The sequence below is a fragment of the Pteropus medius genome, unplaced genomic scaffold, assembly GCF_902729225.1.
Source record: "Pteropus medius unplaced genomic scaffold, Ma_sr-lr_union100, whole genome shotgun sequence".
Lineage (NCBI taxonomy): Eukaryota > Metazoa > Chordata > Mammalia > Chiroptera > Pteropodidae > Pteropus > Pteropus medius.
In genome coordinates, this window is record NW_024342469.1 from 2,847,745 (window position 1) to 2,864,948 (window position 17,204).

At 62.0% G+C, this 17,204-nt stretch overlaps 1 protein-coding gene and 1 long non-coding RNA gene across 4 annotated transcripts in view; one reads left to right on the top strand and one right to left on the bottom strand.

The window, feature by feature from the left end:
• WNT7B (Wnt family member 7B) overlaps positions 1 to 17,204 on the top strand; it is a 48,714-nt gene that overhangs the window by 23,420 nt on the left and 8,090 nt on the right. For both annotated transcript variants that reach the window (XM_039863189.1, XM_039863188.1), the window contains exons 2-3: positions 925 to 1,151; positions 16,848 to 17,119. In XM_039863189.1, the coding sequence (XP_039719123.1) occupies positions 925 to 1,151; positions 16,848 to 17,119 (499 nt within the window). The remainder of the gene's footprint in view (positions 1 to 924; positions 1,152 to 16,847; positions 17,120 to 17,204) is intronic.
• LOC120602876 (uncharacterized) lies at positions 5,354 to 10,048 on the bottom strand. 2 transcript variants are annotated; one of them, XR_005652886.1, is made up of 4 exons: positions 9,559 to 10,048; positions 8,339 to 8,570; positions 7,937 to 8,041; positions 5,354 to 6,264 (listed from the first exon to the last, which is right to left on the bottom strand). It is a non-coding gene; the product is annotated as an uncharacterized LOC120602876 (long non-coding RNA). The 2 variants fall into 2 exon arrangements; XR_005652887.1 differs by having other exon boundaries at positions 8,303 to 8,570.

Below are 17,204 nucleotides of genomic sequence, written 5' to 3' on the forward strand. Positions count from 1 at the left end.
GGGAGGAGAGATTGAGGACTGAGTGCTAAGGGGCATGGGTTTTCTTTTCGGGATGGTGATAATATCTTGGAACTTGGTGGAGGGGGTGATTGCACAAGGCTGTGTTTGTACTAAGTGCCAGGAGATTAATTAAAAGACACCTTCAGGGGACTGTTCTGAGGACGAATGCTGTCGTAAAGCTCCCTGCCTGCTGAGCCCAGCGCACAGTAGGTGCTCAATTCATGTCAGGACCTGTTTCCTCCTCTGGGTACCCCTGCCATCCGGAAATGAGTGAACAATAACAGCAGTTCCCTACGTGTGCAGCCCCCCTCTCTGCTCTGAGCCTGTGTCACGGTGGTGATGATGGAGAGAGGTGTTTTACACCCCCATTTCACAGCTATAAAACTGAGGCGCAGGGAGGCAGAGTGCCTTCCTGAGGTCAGTCACAAGCTTTAGCTGGAGCCAGGACCCAGTGGGCTTGGCTCGCAGCCTGGCCACCCACTCGGCAGCCAGCCTGGCCAGATGCCCCCCAGGGAGCCAGGTCTCCGGTGATGGGAGTGGGGTTTTGCTGCTGGGGTCAGATGCGCACAGTCCTGAGTTGATGGCTGTCGAATCCCCGAACGGTCTGTGTTTCTGATTCAGAGGCATGAAGAGCCATGGTTCTTGCATTCACGGGACTTGCAATTCCCCAGATTACACTTGATTCGTGGGACTTGTGGTTTCATGTCTTGCAATCCTGTGGTTCTTGCGATTTCAAGGTCGAGAGGCCACAGGTGTGTGTGCGTTTTCAAGCTAGGGTCACATGTGTGGGTCAGTGGAAAGTGACCCCTGGTGGGCCGAACTTGGCACGTGGTGGATGCCTGGAAGATACTCGCTTCCCGAGAGGCCGAGGGCAGAGGACCCGCCCAGCCAGCTCACCTCTCGGTGTCTTGTCTCTCTTCGCAGAGCGCTGTCGTCTGTCGTGGCCCTGGGAGCCAACATCATCTGCAACAAGATTCCTGGTCTGGCCCCGCGGCAGCGCGCCATCTGCCAGAGCCGGCCCGATGCCATCATCGTGATCGGGGAGGGGGCGCAGATGGGCATCAACGAGTGCCAGTACCAGTTCCGCTTCGGACGCTGGAACTGCTCTGCCCTCGGTGAGAAGACTGTCTTCGGGCAAGAGCTCCGAGTAGGTAAGGGCGCCTCTGGGCTTGTGGGGACCATGCCATCTGGGCTCCTGGTGCCTAGGGGCCTGGCCTCCTGCCCACCCACCAAAGGCCGGGCTGGGCCAGGCCTCCCACGCTCTCTGTTGTGTGCCGCCTTCACTGACCAATCTTTTTGCCAGAGCATTTCCACACAGCTGGTCTGTGCCCTGGGGGTTGGGTACCTGGGAACCCAGGGACACCCAGACCTGGCCTGGCCCTCTGGGACTCTGCCGAGTCTGGAACAAGGGAGGTGTCAATGGGAACCAGCCTGTGTGGGTGGATGAGAGTCATTGCTCTGGGCTGTGGGGCCGGGGGATGTCATCTTGGTGTGGACGTGAGCTGGGCAGGCTGGTGGTGTCCAGTATGGTGCAGATTAGAGGCGCACGCCCTACTGCTGAGCTGCTGTATGTGCCCAGGACCTTTGTCCCTCTGTGTCTCCAAGCTGTATCTGGAAATGGGATGACAGTAGTGGTTTCTGCATGGGGCTGTTGGGGGGCTCGATGCCCAGCCCACAGGAAGTGGTGCCCGGCCCACAGGAAGTTCTGTATAAATGTTGCCACAATCCCGCGAGTGGCAGAGGTTCCAGGCAGAGGGGATGGCAGCTGCGTGAGGGATGCTATGACACGACCCGTGTGGGAGCACGGAGGAGCGCGAAAGCTGGAGGCGGGTGCGTGGGGTGCGCAGGTGCAGTCGGGACGGGGCGAGGGGTGTGCCTCCAATGCCATGGGTGGCGGCAGCACCGTAGCACATCAGGCAGAGTGGCAAGGCCTCTGCTGGCCGTGCCTCCCCACACTGCGTGCTGTCCCCAGGCCGCAAGCCACGTCCCCATGTCCTCATGGCCCTGGGGAGGCTCCATCGTGCCCATTTTATAGGCAAGGAGACCGAGGCCCAAGGAGGGGCTTCAAGGAAAAAGTGCATCTTCCGGGGTCTGACCTGGACTTGAATCCAGCTGTGTGAGCTTGGGCGTGGTGCTCGGGCTGCTCAGGGCCTCAGTTTCCCCATTTATAACATGAGCTCTGCGTGAGCAGGTCCACGCGCTTCTCCCAGGGCCTGCGTGCAGTAGGTGCTCAGTAAATGGCTGTTGAGTGATGGTGAGGTGAGTCACACAACCCGCCCCTCCAGGCCCTTGCGAGGGTCAGATGGAGGAGAGTGATAAGTCGGGGTGCAGTACCGGGCAGGCAGGGGGTGCCCTGTTATTTTAGACTCCAGCCTACGGGCACAGGTGGGCCTCTGAGCGTGTGGGCACAGCATGTCCTTCCGGTCCCAGAGAGCCGAGGACCCACAGCTGCCGGGACCCAGGCCAGAGCCTGAGCTCTGCGGGGCTTGGAACGCCTGGCGTGGGGCTGAGGGTGGCACAGGGAAAAGCCCCCAGGGGCCCCTTTGCGGTGAACAGCCTGTGGGTGGCACCTGGCACGGCCACCCTGGGGCCCCACCACCCAAGTGCGGCTCCTCCCTCCAGGTGCCAGCTGGGGAGGTGGGGCTGCCCGCCCATCCAGGCAGCTGGCAGGGTGTCGGCCCCGGGCCTGGTTTGTGCCAGGGGCCCACCTGCCTGCCTGGCCCCTCAGCCCTGAGACTCCGGGCCCTGAGGCAGCTGTGAGCGTCCCCACTGCACAGGGCGGCACTGAGGTCCGGGGAGCTGTGAGGCGGCCCGCAGCCACACGGCTTAGACGGCGGAGCTGGGTTCTGATCAAAGTCTCCTTTCTAGAAATCCTCGTGGCCTCACTGTGCAAAGAGAGACAGGCAGTGGGAACGGTGCTGGGCCTGGCAGAGGGGTGGGAGCTTGGACTTTATGTGGGACCGTGAGACTCAGGCAGTGCGGGAGGCTGGGCTCCAGGCGGGGGGATTCGCCGTCAGTACCCCAGTACATGCTGGCCTCCTGGGACCATCCAAAGCCTGTGGCGTTGGCCCCCACCAGTGACCTGCCCCCACAGTGGACACCGTCAGTGCCCAGTGCAGCTCACCTTTGCTGAGCGTCATAGCCCGGGGCTGTGAGGATGGCGGTTATCAGCTCACCCTGTTCCTTCTTGAAGCCCGGGAGGGTCCACAGCTCTGCCCGCAGGGAGGTGCAGCCACAGCCAAGGACTGACTGCACGGGGCCGGGGGCGGTCACTGAGGCCACCCCTGCCTCGAGGTGGGGCTGCTCCGGGTGCTCCCCGTGCCCTGGGCTCCGTCGACATCAGGGTCTTGGGCTTTGCTTCTGGGGAGCCTGTCCTCACTTTCATGAGCTTTTCAGAGGCAAACTTTTTGACAGAGCCGTCCACACCCACTGTCCCCTTCCCCCGCCTTCTCTCCCTCCCACCGTCAGTGCCCAGGCCATTAGTGACCTTCGTGTGGCTGAGCGACCTCCTCTTCCTAGCCTGGGCTTCTTCTTGCGTCTCCGGCTGCTCCTTCTCAGCCCCGCTCCAGTCAGCTGGCCCCCAGGGCCAAGACCAGCATGGCCGCTCCGTGGCATGCTCAGCAAGGCTGACCCACGGGAACCTCTGGCTCGACACACTCAGCATCTCGTTGCTTGAATCTCCCGCGCCCAGCCCCCTCCCACTCTCCACCAGAGACCTGGTGTCACCCCCTTGTCCACTCCTGCGCTCTGCCCGCGGCCACTGCAGGGCAGGCCTCTCCGATCCTCCCCTGGCAGCTGGCAGCGCCTCCTTTTGTCCCCACCCAGTCCCGGCCATGCCGGGTCGCTCCCGTCCCCTAAAACCTGCGGTAGCTCCGCGTCGCCCAAGATAAAGTTAACTCCTCAGCTCGGAGTGCGAGTCGGTCCCGCACACGTCACCGCTGCCTCCCTCCGTTCCTTCTCCAGCCTGGGGCCTCGGCCGTGGCCGATGCCTCCTCCTCGCCGTCCCTCCTCTGGGACTTTGCTCCTGCTGCTTCTGGCCGGGGACTGTCCCCTCTGCTCTGCTGAGTCACATCTGACTTCCCTCGGGGGCAACACCTTTTCACCCCTGCCTGGCTGCCCCTTGCCCACAGCCGGGCCTAGTCACACCGCAGTGCCTCATCTCCGGGCGTCTCAGCCCCAGGCCAGCTGAGCACCTGCTTCGGGTTCTCCTGGCCCTCTGCCCCGGCGGGGTGGGCTCTCCAAAGCCCAGGTGGAGGTCTCCCGCTGGCCGCCTTCACCCAGGAGGGCCCTGGCTGCTGGGGAGCAGGAGTCCCCCTGGGTGCCACGATGGTGGTCTGAGCAGGTACCTTGTTCCTCCCAGGGCTCGGCCGCTGGGAGTCACAAGCAGGAAGTGGCCCCTGTCAGAGGCATGCGGGTGCCCTGGGCGCAGGATGGGAGCCCGGCCCTGAGCTGGCAGGCAGCCGGGGGCACTCGTGGGAGCAGCCGCTCAAGCGATGCCAATTAATGATTGGCCCCGAGAGGGGGAATGGCCTGGGTGGGTAGGACGGCCCCCTTCAGGCCTTGCCTATGACCTTGGGCCATGCTCAAATCTGGAGAGCTGAAGGGAAGCCCCTTAAAGAGGCAAATCAACCTCTGTGCAAAGTTTCGATCTCTTTCCCAGCACCTGGTGCTGTCGCTTCTATGCCTCCAAGGGCGGGGAACTCACTACCCCATCTAAGCTAGATCTTTCTTGTCATGACCCTGTGCTGGCCTTGCCCCGGGTGCTCCAGGTGCCAGTTGCTGTGCTCCCTTCAGGGAGTTGAGGCCCACACTGGGCCACCTGTACCTTCATGGTCACTCCTCATGCCTGGTGGCCTCCAGCCTCTGGCCACCCGAACCTGCCCCAGGCCTATTTCTTCGTCTATTGAACGAGAATTGTGGCCCAGCCCCTCCTGACCTGTCTTTCTGTCAACTGGAAATGGGCTTGGTGGCGGTGGTGAATGTGTCCCCAACTCAGCTGTCTCCTGCCATGCGGTGGGAGAGGGCAGGGGGTGGGAGGGACATAAGAGTTGGGGGTGAACCTTGCGTTCTAGGGATGCTCATTAGAAAGTCAGGGCCCCTGGGACACTGAACAGGATCGGGCAGTCCCGCCAGGCCCCGTACCGCTGGGGACTGTTGGGGAGTGCTTCCTTGGCAGGGCGGTGGGCAAGTCGAGACCTGAGGGTGGGTCAGAGTGACCCAGAGTGGTCTGGAGGTGAGCTCAGGGAAGGGGGTTCTGGGGGAAAGCGACAGCCAAGACCTGGAGGCCAGAAAGGAAATGGCATATTCCAGAAACTGCAGGAGCATCACATTGAGGGTAAACTGGAGGCTGGAGGCGGGGGCAGGGCTGGGGAGCTGGGCACCCAAGGTGTGTGAGTGCCGTGGCGGCCTGGAAGGTTCTGAGCAGGAAAGGGACTGCCCTCCAGGCACTGCCCCACCCCCTCCCGGGCCCCTGGGACCCACCTGCACGGGGCGCTGGCCCCCCACCCCGAGCGGCCATGGAACGCTGAGTCCTGCTGGTCATGTGCCGCTCGGACATGACCGGGCATAGGGGCCACCCCTAATCCTGGCTCACATGGCCGCTCGGGCTGCTGTCTCTGCTCCGGTTTGCTTTCTGGGCGAGATTTCCATGGGGAACAAGCCCCGAGCCCGCCAGCTGCACGCAGTAGAGGCTCAGCAACAGGACGTGGCAGAGCAGCTTCCCTCCAGGTGTCTGAGAGGGTCGGGCCTGGGGGCTTCTAAGTCAGCCGCTGGCAGGGGTCTTGGAGGAGAGAACACAAGTGACTCCATGTCCTGTACATCTACTATGCGCTGGGCCCCTGTCCCTGGCCTTGCAGACCAGGCCCAGCGAGGCACGACATTAGTCCCTAGCAGAGACAAGGACTCGAGGGCTGCGCTGTCCACTCCGGGGGCCACAAGCCACGGCTGGCAGGGGAGTGCTTGAAACATGGAGCGTGCAAATGCAGATGAGCCGTGAGTGTAAGATACACAACAGATTTCAGGTCTCGAAGACTTTGAAAGATAAAAGCGAGTAAAATATCTCTAATAATCTCTGCATTGATTACACGTTGAAAGGTAATATTTGGATATATTGGCTCAATAAAATGTTACTAAAACCACATTCACCTGCTTATTTTCACTTTTCTTTATTGGCTACTAGAAAATTTGAAATGACCTATGTGGCTTCTGTGAGACTTCCGTTGGTGGCATGGCTGTCATCGGGGTCAGGAGTTGCTTGGAGTCACCCTGGTCAGGGGCACAGTGGACATTTGAACTCAGATATGACTGTCTCCTCCCGGGACACTGTCCTGTAGTTCAGCTGAGGGCCGAGGGTCACTGAGCACCTGCTTCCGGGGGCAGCACGGGGCCGTGAGGGTGCGGCCCTTTGGCAGCCCGCTACAGTTCAGCCCGCGTGCGTCAAGTATCTGCCGAGGGTCAGCCATGGGCCGAGGTGCTGGGAGGTGGAGCGAAAGCCAGCCAGCCCCGGGGGAGCTGGTGGGGCCAGGCCGGGCACGCAAGCTTGTGTCCGAGGGAAGCACGTCTTTGTCCTGTCTGCCCAGGTCGCTCCCTACCCGACCCCGTCCTGGGGACCCAACCTGGGCCTGAAGCTCGGGGGCCAGGCAGCCAGGACACTATGGACAATCAGGGCTTCGAATGTCAGAGTCAGAAAGATTTTCCCAGAGGCAGAGCCACGCCTCCCGCTCCTGGTTCAGGATGGGATGAGGCCTGCGGTCACTCTGGGTGGGCCCAGGCTCAGTCCACTCCACTGGAAGGCCAGCTTGCACTTGAGGGGGGTGGTTCCTAAGATGACCATGCAAGTGGCCAGGCCTGGGCCTTCTAGCAAGTGGCACAGAAGCCCGGGGACCAGTGGGCCTTTGACCAGCTGGGTGCTGTGGGCTGGGTGGCGGCCGATCCTTCCACGTGACCCCTCGGAGGCTGCCTGGACCTCACCCAGGGTGGGAATTTTCCACTTTCCCTGGCAGAGCCTCAACAGACGGGACAGCCATGGGGTGGGGTGGGGCGGGGCCTGGGCGGGGAGAGGGCACTGTCTGGGGTGCAGACCCCGCCTGGGCCAGCTGCCCAGGTCCCACTTGTGAGCTTGGGCACAGCCCTGCTCCCTCTGGGCCTCAGTCTCCCCACCCATGCCAGGGGCTGAGGCTGGGGCCCAGACTGCGCCAGGACGTGCAGCCTCTCCTCGGAATGGGGGCAGGAAGGCCCTCTACCTCCTCCGCACTCGCACCGGGGTTCTGCCAAAGGATTCCCAGGACGAGGGGTCCAGGGCTCTGGGCTACGGTTTCCCGTGCAGGACACAGGGTGCAGGTGGGCAGGCGCCCACTCTCGGCCTCCAAGGTGCGAGGCCCGGCCCGGACATCAGCCTATCTCCAAGCCCGACTCCCCCTGCCACCATTTTTGGGCGATTCATTTCTCTTCTCCCAAGGCCTCTTTCACGAACGTCCAGGTTCTACTGACCCACGTCGCAGGTGGGAGACTGAGGCTCGCAGGAGGCTGATGCCTCGCCTAGGTCGCACGCCAGTAAGCGCTAGAAATTTGAACCCAACAGTCCAGCTCTGCACCCTGGCGGGGGTCCAGGTGCCTGGGGGCCATGGGCTGGCCCTGGGGAGAAAGGGGCTCTGGTGCCATCGTGTCTCCACACAGAGGCAACTGCTGATTCTGCTGCAAGCCTGGGCTGGGGAGCATTCACACGGGCAGGCTGCACGGGGCTGGCCTCCCCAACCAGAGAGGCTGCTGGGAGCTGGGGCTGGAGGAGAGGCCTCCCAGCCTCCCCCAGAGCTGCAGGGCTAGGGTGGAAGCTCCTGGAAGGCCAGCCCAGCTCAGGACACAGAGCCTGGGCTCTGGCCCACAGTGCCCCTGCCACATGGCCCTGGGCCAGGCTCTGCCCATCTGGAGCGCGACCCACCTGCAGGGCTGTGCACGGCGTGTGAGGGCCTCGCTGGGTCAGAACAAAGGCTTGGGGCACGGGCGTGCCGGCGTGTCCGGACCTGGCAGGACTTTTTCCAGTGCTCTGTTTATGACAACGCAGGGAAGAGCTTAGCGTGGAGACACTGACTCAGCCAGGGCTGACTGGGGTGGGGGCCAGGTGGGGCTGAGAGAGGCGGGGGTGAGAGGGGCAGAGGGACAGAGAGACAGAGAGAGAGACAGAAACCAGGAGGGAAGGCCAGACGGAGACACACAGAGGGAGGGACAAGCAGGGGACAGCACGCACAGACACACGTGCACGCATGAGCACGCACAGCGCACAGCACCAGTGCACGTCTTCACCTACTCCCTGGCCTGACCCAGGCTCAGCGCCCAGGCTCACTCGGAGATGGGTGACACATGCCGCCCAGGCGCGTCCTGTATGTCCTGCGTCCCGCCTCCCGAGCCCTGTGCAGCACTGACCGGCACACACCTCACGGGCCCCTGCGGGGCAGGTGACCGATGGCCTCCGTTCAGCAGGTGCAGAGACAGCACGAGGTGGGAAGAGCCTGTCCAGCTGTCACTGGGCTGAGCCCAGCCACACCCAGGTGGCCCAGGGCTCCAGGCTTCTGATTCTTCAAGTGCACAGATAGGGATTTGGGGCCTAGCCGGGCCTAGAGGCATCTCTGGGCCTGCCTGACCCCCACTACGTCTGCCAGCGCCTCCTGGCCTCACCCCAGCCTTAGCACAGTGTGTGCTGGAAGGCAGCTCAGGCAGCTCAGGCAGGAAGTTGCACCCCAAGGCCCTATGACTGAGCTCAGGTTCAAGGGGCCAGGCTTGGGCGTGGGCAGCCAAAGGGGGCTCGCTGGCCTCTCCCTGAGTCCCTGGGCTTCTCTCCCCAGCTCCTATACCCTCTACAACCTGGACATGGGCACTGTACCCACTCAGCCGGGTGACACCAGGAGCTGCCAGTGTGGCCTAGGTGTCTCTCCTGGCCTCGCCGGCCTCGCTCTCTCCACGTAGAGGCTGTGTACTCTCCTACCCACTTCCGGGCTTATGGGAGCCTGGAGCCAAATGGGGTGGGGTTGGGGGCTCAGAGGAGCAGGGAGCTCACCAGCCAGCAGAGTCCCACTGGCCCGGCCTCAGGCCTGGAGGACTTGGGGGCCCTGCCCTGTCTTGTGTCCCTATGCCATGTCAGCCCAGCAGCCCCATTCTGAGGCATCCAGCGGAAGCTCCCTGCTAAAGAGGTTTGAGACCCACTACGCGGAGCGAGGGTCGCCCTGGGCCCTAGTTCCATCTGGGGCTGGCTCCTGATGATGGTGATTGGGCAGGGCTGGGGGTCTCCCGGGCAGGGCTTGAGTGCCCAGCTGCCCCCGTCTCCGTTCCACTGCCCCTGGGTACCCCAACCTGCCTGTGGCCAAGGAAGCTCCTTAATTTCCCCCAAAGCTCATCCTCTCCACCCTCCCAGTGGCAACCCACTGCTTGTCCAGGCCCCACAGCAGGAGCCCGCCCGAGCTCGGCTCCCTGAACCTCCCCCCCGCCCCCCCCCGACCCAGCCCACACATGCTTGTCTCATTGCCACGCCTCGCCTCCCGCACCTGGCAGGCCGCCAGCATTTCTTACCTCGACCCTTGCAACAGCCTCCCAGGGTACTCTGCTTCCGCCATGCCCCCTACAGCCAGCCAGAGGGTCCCTCTCCATATTCATCATCACGGCACCTTCCAGGGGCTCCTCGCCTTAGAATAAAGTCTAAAATCCTCCCTGTGGCTCCCAAAGTCCACATAGCGTGGCCCGCGTCATCTCCCACTGCTCTCTGCTGGGTCGAACCGGACACCCAGCTCATTTCTTCCTCAGGGCCTCCGCTTTGCTGTTCCCTCTGCCTGTGCACGTCTCGCTCCGCTCATCATTCAGGGCCCGCCTTCAGCATGCCTTCCCGAGAAGGACCCTCGCTCGTCACCCTCTGCCCCGATCCCTCCCGCCACCCTGTCCTGCTGACCCCTCCCTGGTTCTGGCCGCGGCCCGCTGCCTGCACCCTCTGTGAACCTCCTCCCAACCCATCCGGGCCCCCGGGCTGCTCTGTGTCAGTCTCACCCTGCTGTACGCTTGGCCTTGGGCTCAGGGATGGGTGGGGCCGAGGGCCTCACCCCTGCGACTCTGGAGTTTTCCCTGGAGGGTGGGCTGTGCTTGGTGCCGTGGAGACACTTGGATGGTAGAGTTAGTGAGAGATGGAAGGGCGAGAGGGTGAGTAATGTGCCAGGGGCTGACGGCCGCGAGCCCGGGGCCCGGGCCTGGTCAGGGGAGCGGGAGGCAGGACCGTGCAGCCTCCCTGTCCTCGTGGATGGGAAGTGGTCTGAGCATGGAGTCTGGTATCCTGGCTCAGATCCCAGCTCTGTGGCTGGCCGGCCATGCAACCTAGGGCCAGTCACCTGCCTCCTCTGAGCCGAGCATCCTCATCGAGGTGGGGCCCCCCGTGAGGGTAGAGCGAGTAGGACGAGTTGCGTGCAGTCCCCTAAAAACCATTGAATGCTGTATGTTTTTATAACAGCTTTATTGAGATGTAATTCTCATACCATACAATTTATCCATTATAGTGTACAAGTCAATGGTTTCTAGTGTTTTCGCAGAATTGTGCAACCATCACCACAGTCGACTTTGGAACATTTTCATCATCCCCAGAAGAAACCCTGGACCCTTTAGCTATCACCCTGTCACCCTCCAGTCCCCCTGGCCCTTGGCAACACTCACCCGTGTTCTGTCTCTGTGGATTCGGGACATTTCATATCAATGGAATCGCGTGATGTGTGGCCTTCTGCGTCTGGCATCTTTCGCCGAGCACAGTGTTCTCGAGGTCCTTCCGTGTCGCGGCGTGTGTCAGGGCTTCACTCTTTCGTGGCTCGATAATATTCCATCCTGCGGCTGGACCACATTTTCTTTATCTGCTCTCCCGTCAACGGACATCTGGGATGCTTCCATCTTCGGGCTGTTAAACGATGCTGCTGTACTTGAGTACAAGCTGTTGAATGGACACGTGTACCTTGGACCTGTACCTAGGAGGGGTTGCCGGGTCAGATGGTAACTCTGGATTTAACATTCTGGGGACCCGCTGAAGTGTTCCGTAGTGGCTGCACCATTGGACCTCCCCCGGCAGCGCATGAGGGTTCCGAGTTCTCCCCGACCTTGCCAACACTTGCTCCTGTCTGTCTCGTCACGCTGGCCATCCAGTGGGGGCGAAGTGCTATCTCCTGGTGGTTTTGATTTGTATTTCCCCAACGAGCATCTTTTCATCTTTTATTGGTCGTTTTCATGTCTTCTTTGGAGAAATGTGGATCCTTTGCCCAATTTTAATTGGGTTGTTTGCTTTGTTATTACTGAATTGTAGAAAATGCCAGGATTTTTTTTTTTAAAGGGGGCAAGTACAGACGGGCAGAGAGGCAGGGTGAATGGGACTGTGTTGGCAGCAAGCACACGCTCGCTCACACAGGGGCCACATCTGTGCCTGAGCCCAGGTATATATGCCCAGGTGCACATGCATGGGGACACGTGCCGAGGTCCACACACACGGATGTGCAAATGTGTGTACAGCCACGGAGAGCCCATGTGTTGTGTGTCGCACGTGTGGGCGTGAAGCTCCGTTCGCTCACCATCTGTGCAGGGGCCGGGCCTGCCCCCCGGGACCGCACGTGGGCCCACTTGGTGCGGTGGTTTGGCTGTTTCGGAACTGTGATCCTCATTTTGCAGGCGGGGAAACCGAAACATGGAAAGGCCTCTTGATTGGTCTGAGGTCACCCAACTGGCCAATTTTAGGGTCTGGACTTGAACTCGAGGTGTCGCACTCTGAGCCCCTCTCCGGGACCACGTGTGGCCCTAAACCGCAATCGTTTCAGAATGTCAGGGGCTCCTCCGCTGTCTGCGATGCCATGTGCCCCTCCCTGGGCCTCGGGCTCCTTGTGGGGTTGTACTGCATGGTCCCCGAGGCCCTGCCCAGCACTGAGGTTCCCAGCTCCCCTTTGAAGAGGGAACCAGGTGCCTTTCCCACTCTCCTCCCCAGCCTGCGATTAATCGGGTCATTATGAGCTCAATTACATTTTATGGCTCTCTAAACATGGTGTGCCAGCCCCCCATGGATGCTAGGACGTGGCAAGTAGCTTTGAGTGGACAGCGTGGGGAGTCTCGGGTATTGGAGGCGGGCGAAGCCCAGCTCTGCCCTGGGCGGGCAGCGGGGGCTGTTCTGCCCAGGCCCCAATCTGCTCAGGAGGCACATGGGTTCCCTCCAGGACCTGCTCACAGAGATCTGCCTGGCCCCCAGGGTTCGCCTTGGGGTCCGGGTGAAGGAACAAGGGGCAGACCAGGCCCCTTTTCCCCGAGCATCGGGTCTGGCTGAGGCCACGGAGCAGGGTGTGGCACTTCTGGCCTCTCTGAGCCGGGAACCCAGCAGGGTCAGTGGGGTGAGGGCCTGAGTTTGAACCACCCACAGGAACGAGGGAACAGAGCTACGGTCCTCAGGTGGCCGGGCAGCCTCGGCTCACCCATGGGGCAAGGTCTCTGAGGGCTGTGCGGTTCCATGTTCTGGGTTGGTGCAGACTCTGCACGGAGGGGGTGTTTGGGGAGGCTGACCGGGTCGGCCCCAAGGAGGAGGCTCTGGACAAGCACAGAAATGCCTGTCTGTCCCGGAGGCCTAGCTCTGGGCCGCTCGCTGCTTGGTGAGGGCGAGGCCGATGCCCGTTTGTTTGCTGTCAGAGCTGTTTCTGGGCAGTGGGGGTAGGCTAAGGATCTAGAGCCCCACCTGGTGAATGAGGACGTAGGCTCAGAAGGGTTTGTGACTTGCCTGGGGCCACACGGCAGGTGTGCGACTCCAGATCCCATCCTGAGTCTCCGGCACCTCCTCTGCTTTCCTGGGCCTGGGCCCGGGCCCTTCCGAGCTAACGGTGTTCACCTTGACCTGCGGGCACCAGAAGCGGACTGGCCGGAAACACCTGGCTCCGTGTCAGGACCATGTGCGCTCAAGGACGTGCCCCCCGCCCACCCCTCCGGGGCTCACGAGGCCCTGGGAGTGAGGGGTGACCGACGTGCGGCCAGCCTGCCTGTCTTCGGTATTTTCTGGAAATACTGCCAATGCTGCCATCGGCTCCAGTGTCTGAGGGTGCGGGGCTGTGCTGAGTGGGTTCTGGGTCCCGAGAGGGACCTCTAGGCCTCCTGAGACCAACGCGTGCCCCTAGAATAGCCGTTGGCCCCAAACAGGCCACTCATGCTGCCTTCACCCAACTCCTCGCCCCCATCGCCAGACACACCTGGAGCAGCTGCTGAGCTCAGGCGGCTGCTGCCACTGCCACCTGGAGCAAATCAGTTCCCACCTTTGAATCTCAGTGTTCCCATCTGTGACATGGAGCTCGTAAAGATGGACTCTGTCATGGGCTGTCACGGGATAACAAGGCAATGCAGATAAAGTCCCCAGCCCCAGCCCTCTGATGTTGGGGCTCAGGGAACGACACTGGGTGGGGGGCACACAGAAGAATCAGGCGTGGATCCTGCCTCCACCTCTGCAGCCTGTGGGGAGCCTGACGAGAGCCCGGAGGAGGGGCCTCACACCAGCGGGGCTGCTGGGAGCCCAGCGTTGTCCCAGCTGTGTCCAGAACTTGAGTGAGCCGTGGACACGTGGGAATGTGGACAGGGACCCCAGGCAGAGAGCGGGCCGGTGGCAGGGACCCAGGCTTTCCTTCTTTTCAGTAAGAGTGTGTGCTCTGGGGGCAGTTGCACCTGCCCACAGGTGGGCCGCTGGTTCATCCTGGCCAAGCTAGGCTGCAAGGAGTGGTAGGTGGGACCAGGTGGGGTCAGGCCTCCTGGGCTTGAGGTCAGTTCCGGGGCCTGGGAGCCAGAGATGGCTGCTGAGCAAGGCCCACGGGTTCGAGAGACATCTTTCCAAACCTGGGCCCTCCCTCTGCTCACCTGGACGAGGACATGTGAGCAGCTCTCTGGGGACTGGCCAAACTGCCCAGGAGTGACTTTGGGAGGGGGACCCTCTGCCTGCTCCACGCCAGGGCACACTGTGACCGGGGCCCTCTGAGCCAGCTTCCAGATCCGTATATGGGGTGTGGTCCCCCCCACCCCGCAGGGCTATGGCGAGAATTCAATAAGACGCATGTGCTGAGTGCGGGTGCATGGGAACCCCTCAGTCTGCGACCTAACGTCACCCTCCTGGATGCTCCCCAAACTACGACTGTCTCGCAGTGGCCCCCACCTTGTCTCCGTGGAGAGACGAGGCGGTTTGGCTCATTAAAACCAAATAAAAAAGGAATTAGCAGGAGTGGCAGCCAGATGAGTAACCGATGAGTAACTGGGAGTTTGCACAGGGTATGGACTTAGCCCGGTGGGAGCAGAAGCTGACTGAGAAGAAAGGGAGATTTCCATGAAATGCCCCCCAAACGCACCGGCCCAGCCGCAGAGCCTGCTGTCTGCCCGGGGGCTTCGGGACGGCCAGACACGGAAGTCCCCCAACCGGCTCCCGACGGGAAGACGGGCACTTAGCGCCCCCCCTGGGGAACGCCCACATCATCCTTGATCAGGCAGGGCTTGGTGGTGGGGACTTTTAAGTCTGCCTGGCCTCTTGGCGAGATTGCACAATTGTCAGATTTCTCCACCCACCCCCCTCCGCAGGGTGCCTCGTTCGTGACATGCCTCCTCTGAGACCTCTGAGTTGGGTGTCCCCCGAGCTCTTACCCAGAATTCACCTGCTGGCTAGCTGCCATCCTTCCAGGGCCCACGGCCCACACATGGTCCAAATGAGGCATCTCCTCGCCAAGGGAGCCGAGCATGCCCCTTCTCCCATTTCTCCTACCAGGTCACTCAGCTGCAGCGGGGCCGAGCCGGGGGCAGGGTGGCCTCCAACGGCCCGAGCCCCAGGTGCCGCGTCCCTCCCTCTGCCTCGGGGCTTTGATTCCACTGCCTGGGTTCAAATCCTGCTTCAACCGCTAACACCTAGTGTCGCAGCCTCTCTGTGCCTCCGTGTCCCCATCTGCGAGATAGGAACAGTAACGAAAGCTGTCTCGTACGATCGCTGTGACAGTTTGATGAGAATGTATGTGAAGGGCTGGTGAGCGATGGCGATGGTGACCACAGCTCTGCTGATCCGCTTTCTAAATAGTTCCAGAATCCCCATCCCTTGTGCAGCCAGCGAGCTCTCAAATTCTAGCCCCGCAGAGTCTGGCCCCAGCACCTGCACAGAAAGTGCCATCTGCTTCATGGGACATCTCCGCCCGGCTCCCCTGGATTTTACCCGCCTCTTTTTTATTACTCGTGGCCTCGTTCTGTCCCTTTGTCCCAGCGGTGGCCAGGAGAGCGCACACACGCACACGTGCGCGCGCACGCGCACACCACAGACGCACTCACGGGGAGTTAACTCACTGCTCGTTAAGACTCACTCTACGACGTCACCTTCTCCAGGAAGCCTTCCCAGTCTCCACCCCCGGCAGAGGCAGGTCGGGGCATCCTTTGAGGTTTCATGACTCCCTGTGCCCCTTCTTGCAGAGCTCTGTGGTCCCCTCCCTTCCTGGAAGCCCCCTCTTGTTTATTGCTGCCGCCCGTGTGCGAGCTCGTCGGCGGGCCTGGCTGGGCTTGGGTAAGGCAAGCAAGGAGTTCAGTAACCCACCTCACACCCGACGGACTTCCCTGCGCATCGTCTTGATCTAATGGAAAGCCAGGGAGGGCGATTCTCACATTCTCCCTGTCCCTGTCCCTTTGTCTGTCTGAGAGTCCCTGACCAGCTGGCCTTGATGACACAGGGACCAGGGCTTCTCCGAAGAGCCACTCACTGTGCTGAGAAATGGCTTGTTACGGGGTGGTGCTGGGGGGTGGTGCTGGGTAGCGGAGCTCGTGTGTTCGTTCGGTGAGTCCCCAGGTGGCCCTGCACTGACCCCTGGCAAGGAGAAAAGAGACTCAAGGATTTGACTTTATCTCGTAGATGTGGAGGTTGCCACGCAACAGGCAGTTATTAAATTATTGTCAAATGAACAATGAATGAATATGTGACACAGTCTTTGCCTCCAAGCGGCTCGCAGACAGTACTCAGGCACCATTCTCCAGCACAGGCAGACTGGGTCCGTGCCGGGAGGGCAGAGGGAGGCGAGATTCACTCACCTGCAGGCACTGGAGGGCTTCCTGCAGGAGGAGGTGTAGCTGAGCCCTCAGGGGAATCACTGCCCCTTAAGCCTCTGCAGTGGCTTAGGTCCCGAGCAGGGGCTTCCCCGCACCCCTGGGAGGAAGGTCTCACTGTCCCCACCTGGATGGTGGCCGGGGGGATGAGGGAGGCATGGAGGCCCGGCGCCCAAGTCTGGGTAGTGTGGGGGCCCCTGAGGGAGGCTGGGGTATCAGAGAAGGGAGGCTCAGGAGACCAGGGCTTGGTGACGGGTGATGGTGGGTGGTCGGAGAGAGGGAGGTGGCAACGGAGAGGCCAGGTGGGTTCTGACCAGTGTGGATTCTGCCCGGTTCCCGGCTGGTGGGATGCGGTGCCTCCACGGGGTCTGCAAAAGTGGCTGATTCACGAGGAACAGCACTAAGAAGGTGGCAGAAGAGAGGGGCAGAGGTATAGACCTCACACGCCCCGTCACAGGGCCACCCACTGCTGTCTTCCGGGGATGGGGAAACCGGACCCCTCCAGCCCAGGCTCTTGGGACAGGGAGAGAAGTGTCTTCCCCGTCGGTGGCAGGGCCGAGGGGTGCATGGCGTGCTCACTGTAGGCGGGGCACTGTCCTCGGCCTCGAGGGGCGGGCTCCCCAGCTCCACGCTGCCGAGTCAGAAGCTCAGAGCAGGCAAGAGCAGAGCCCAGGGTCACACAGCCATCGACAAGACCCCGGGCGGCTGGCCGGGTGGTTCCCCGAGCCCCGCGGGGGCCTAACGGGCCGCACCTTCCCTCCACGCAGGGAGCCGCGAGGCCGCGTTCACCTACGCCATCACCGCGGCCGGCGTGGCCCACGCCGTCACCGCCGCCTGCAGCCAGGGCAACCTGAGCAACTGCGGCTGCGACCGCGAGAAGCAAGGTTACTACAACCAGGCCGAGGGCTGGAAGTGGGGCGGCTGCTCCGCCGACGTGCGCTACGGCATCGACTTCTCCCGGCGCTTCGTGGACGCCCGTGAGATCAAGAAGAACGCGCGGCGCCTCATGAACCTGCACAACAACGAGGCGGGCAGGAAGGTAGGGCGCGCGGGGGGCGGGCGCGCGCGGGCGCGGGGCGGTGTCCGGTGTGGCCGCTGGGTCACCTGAGTTCCTCCTCCCTGAA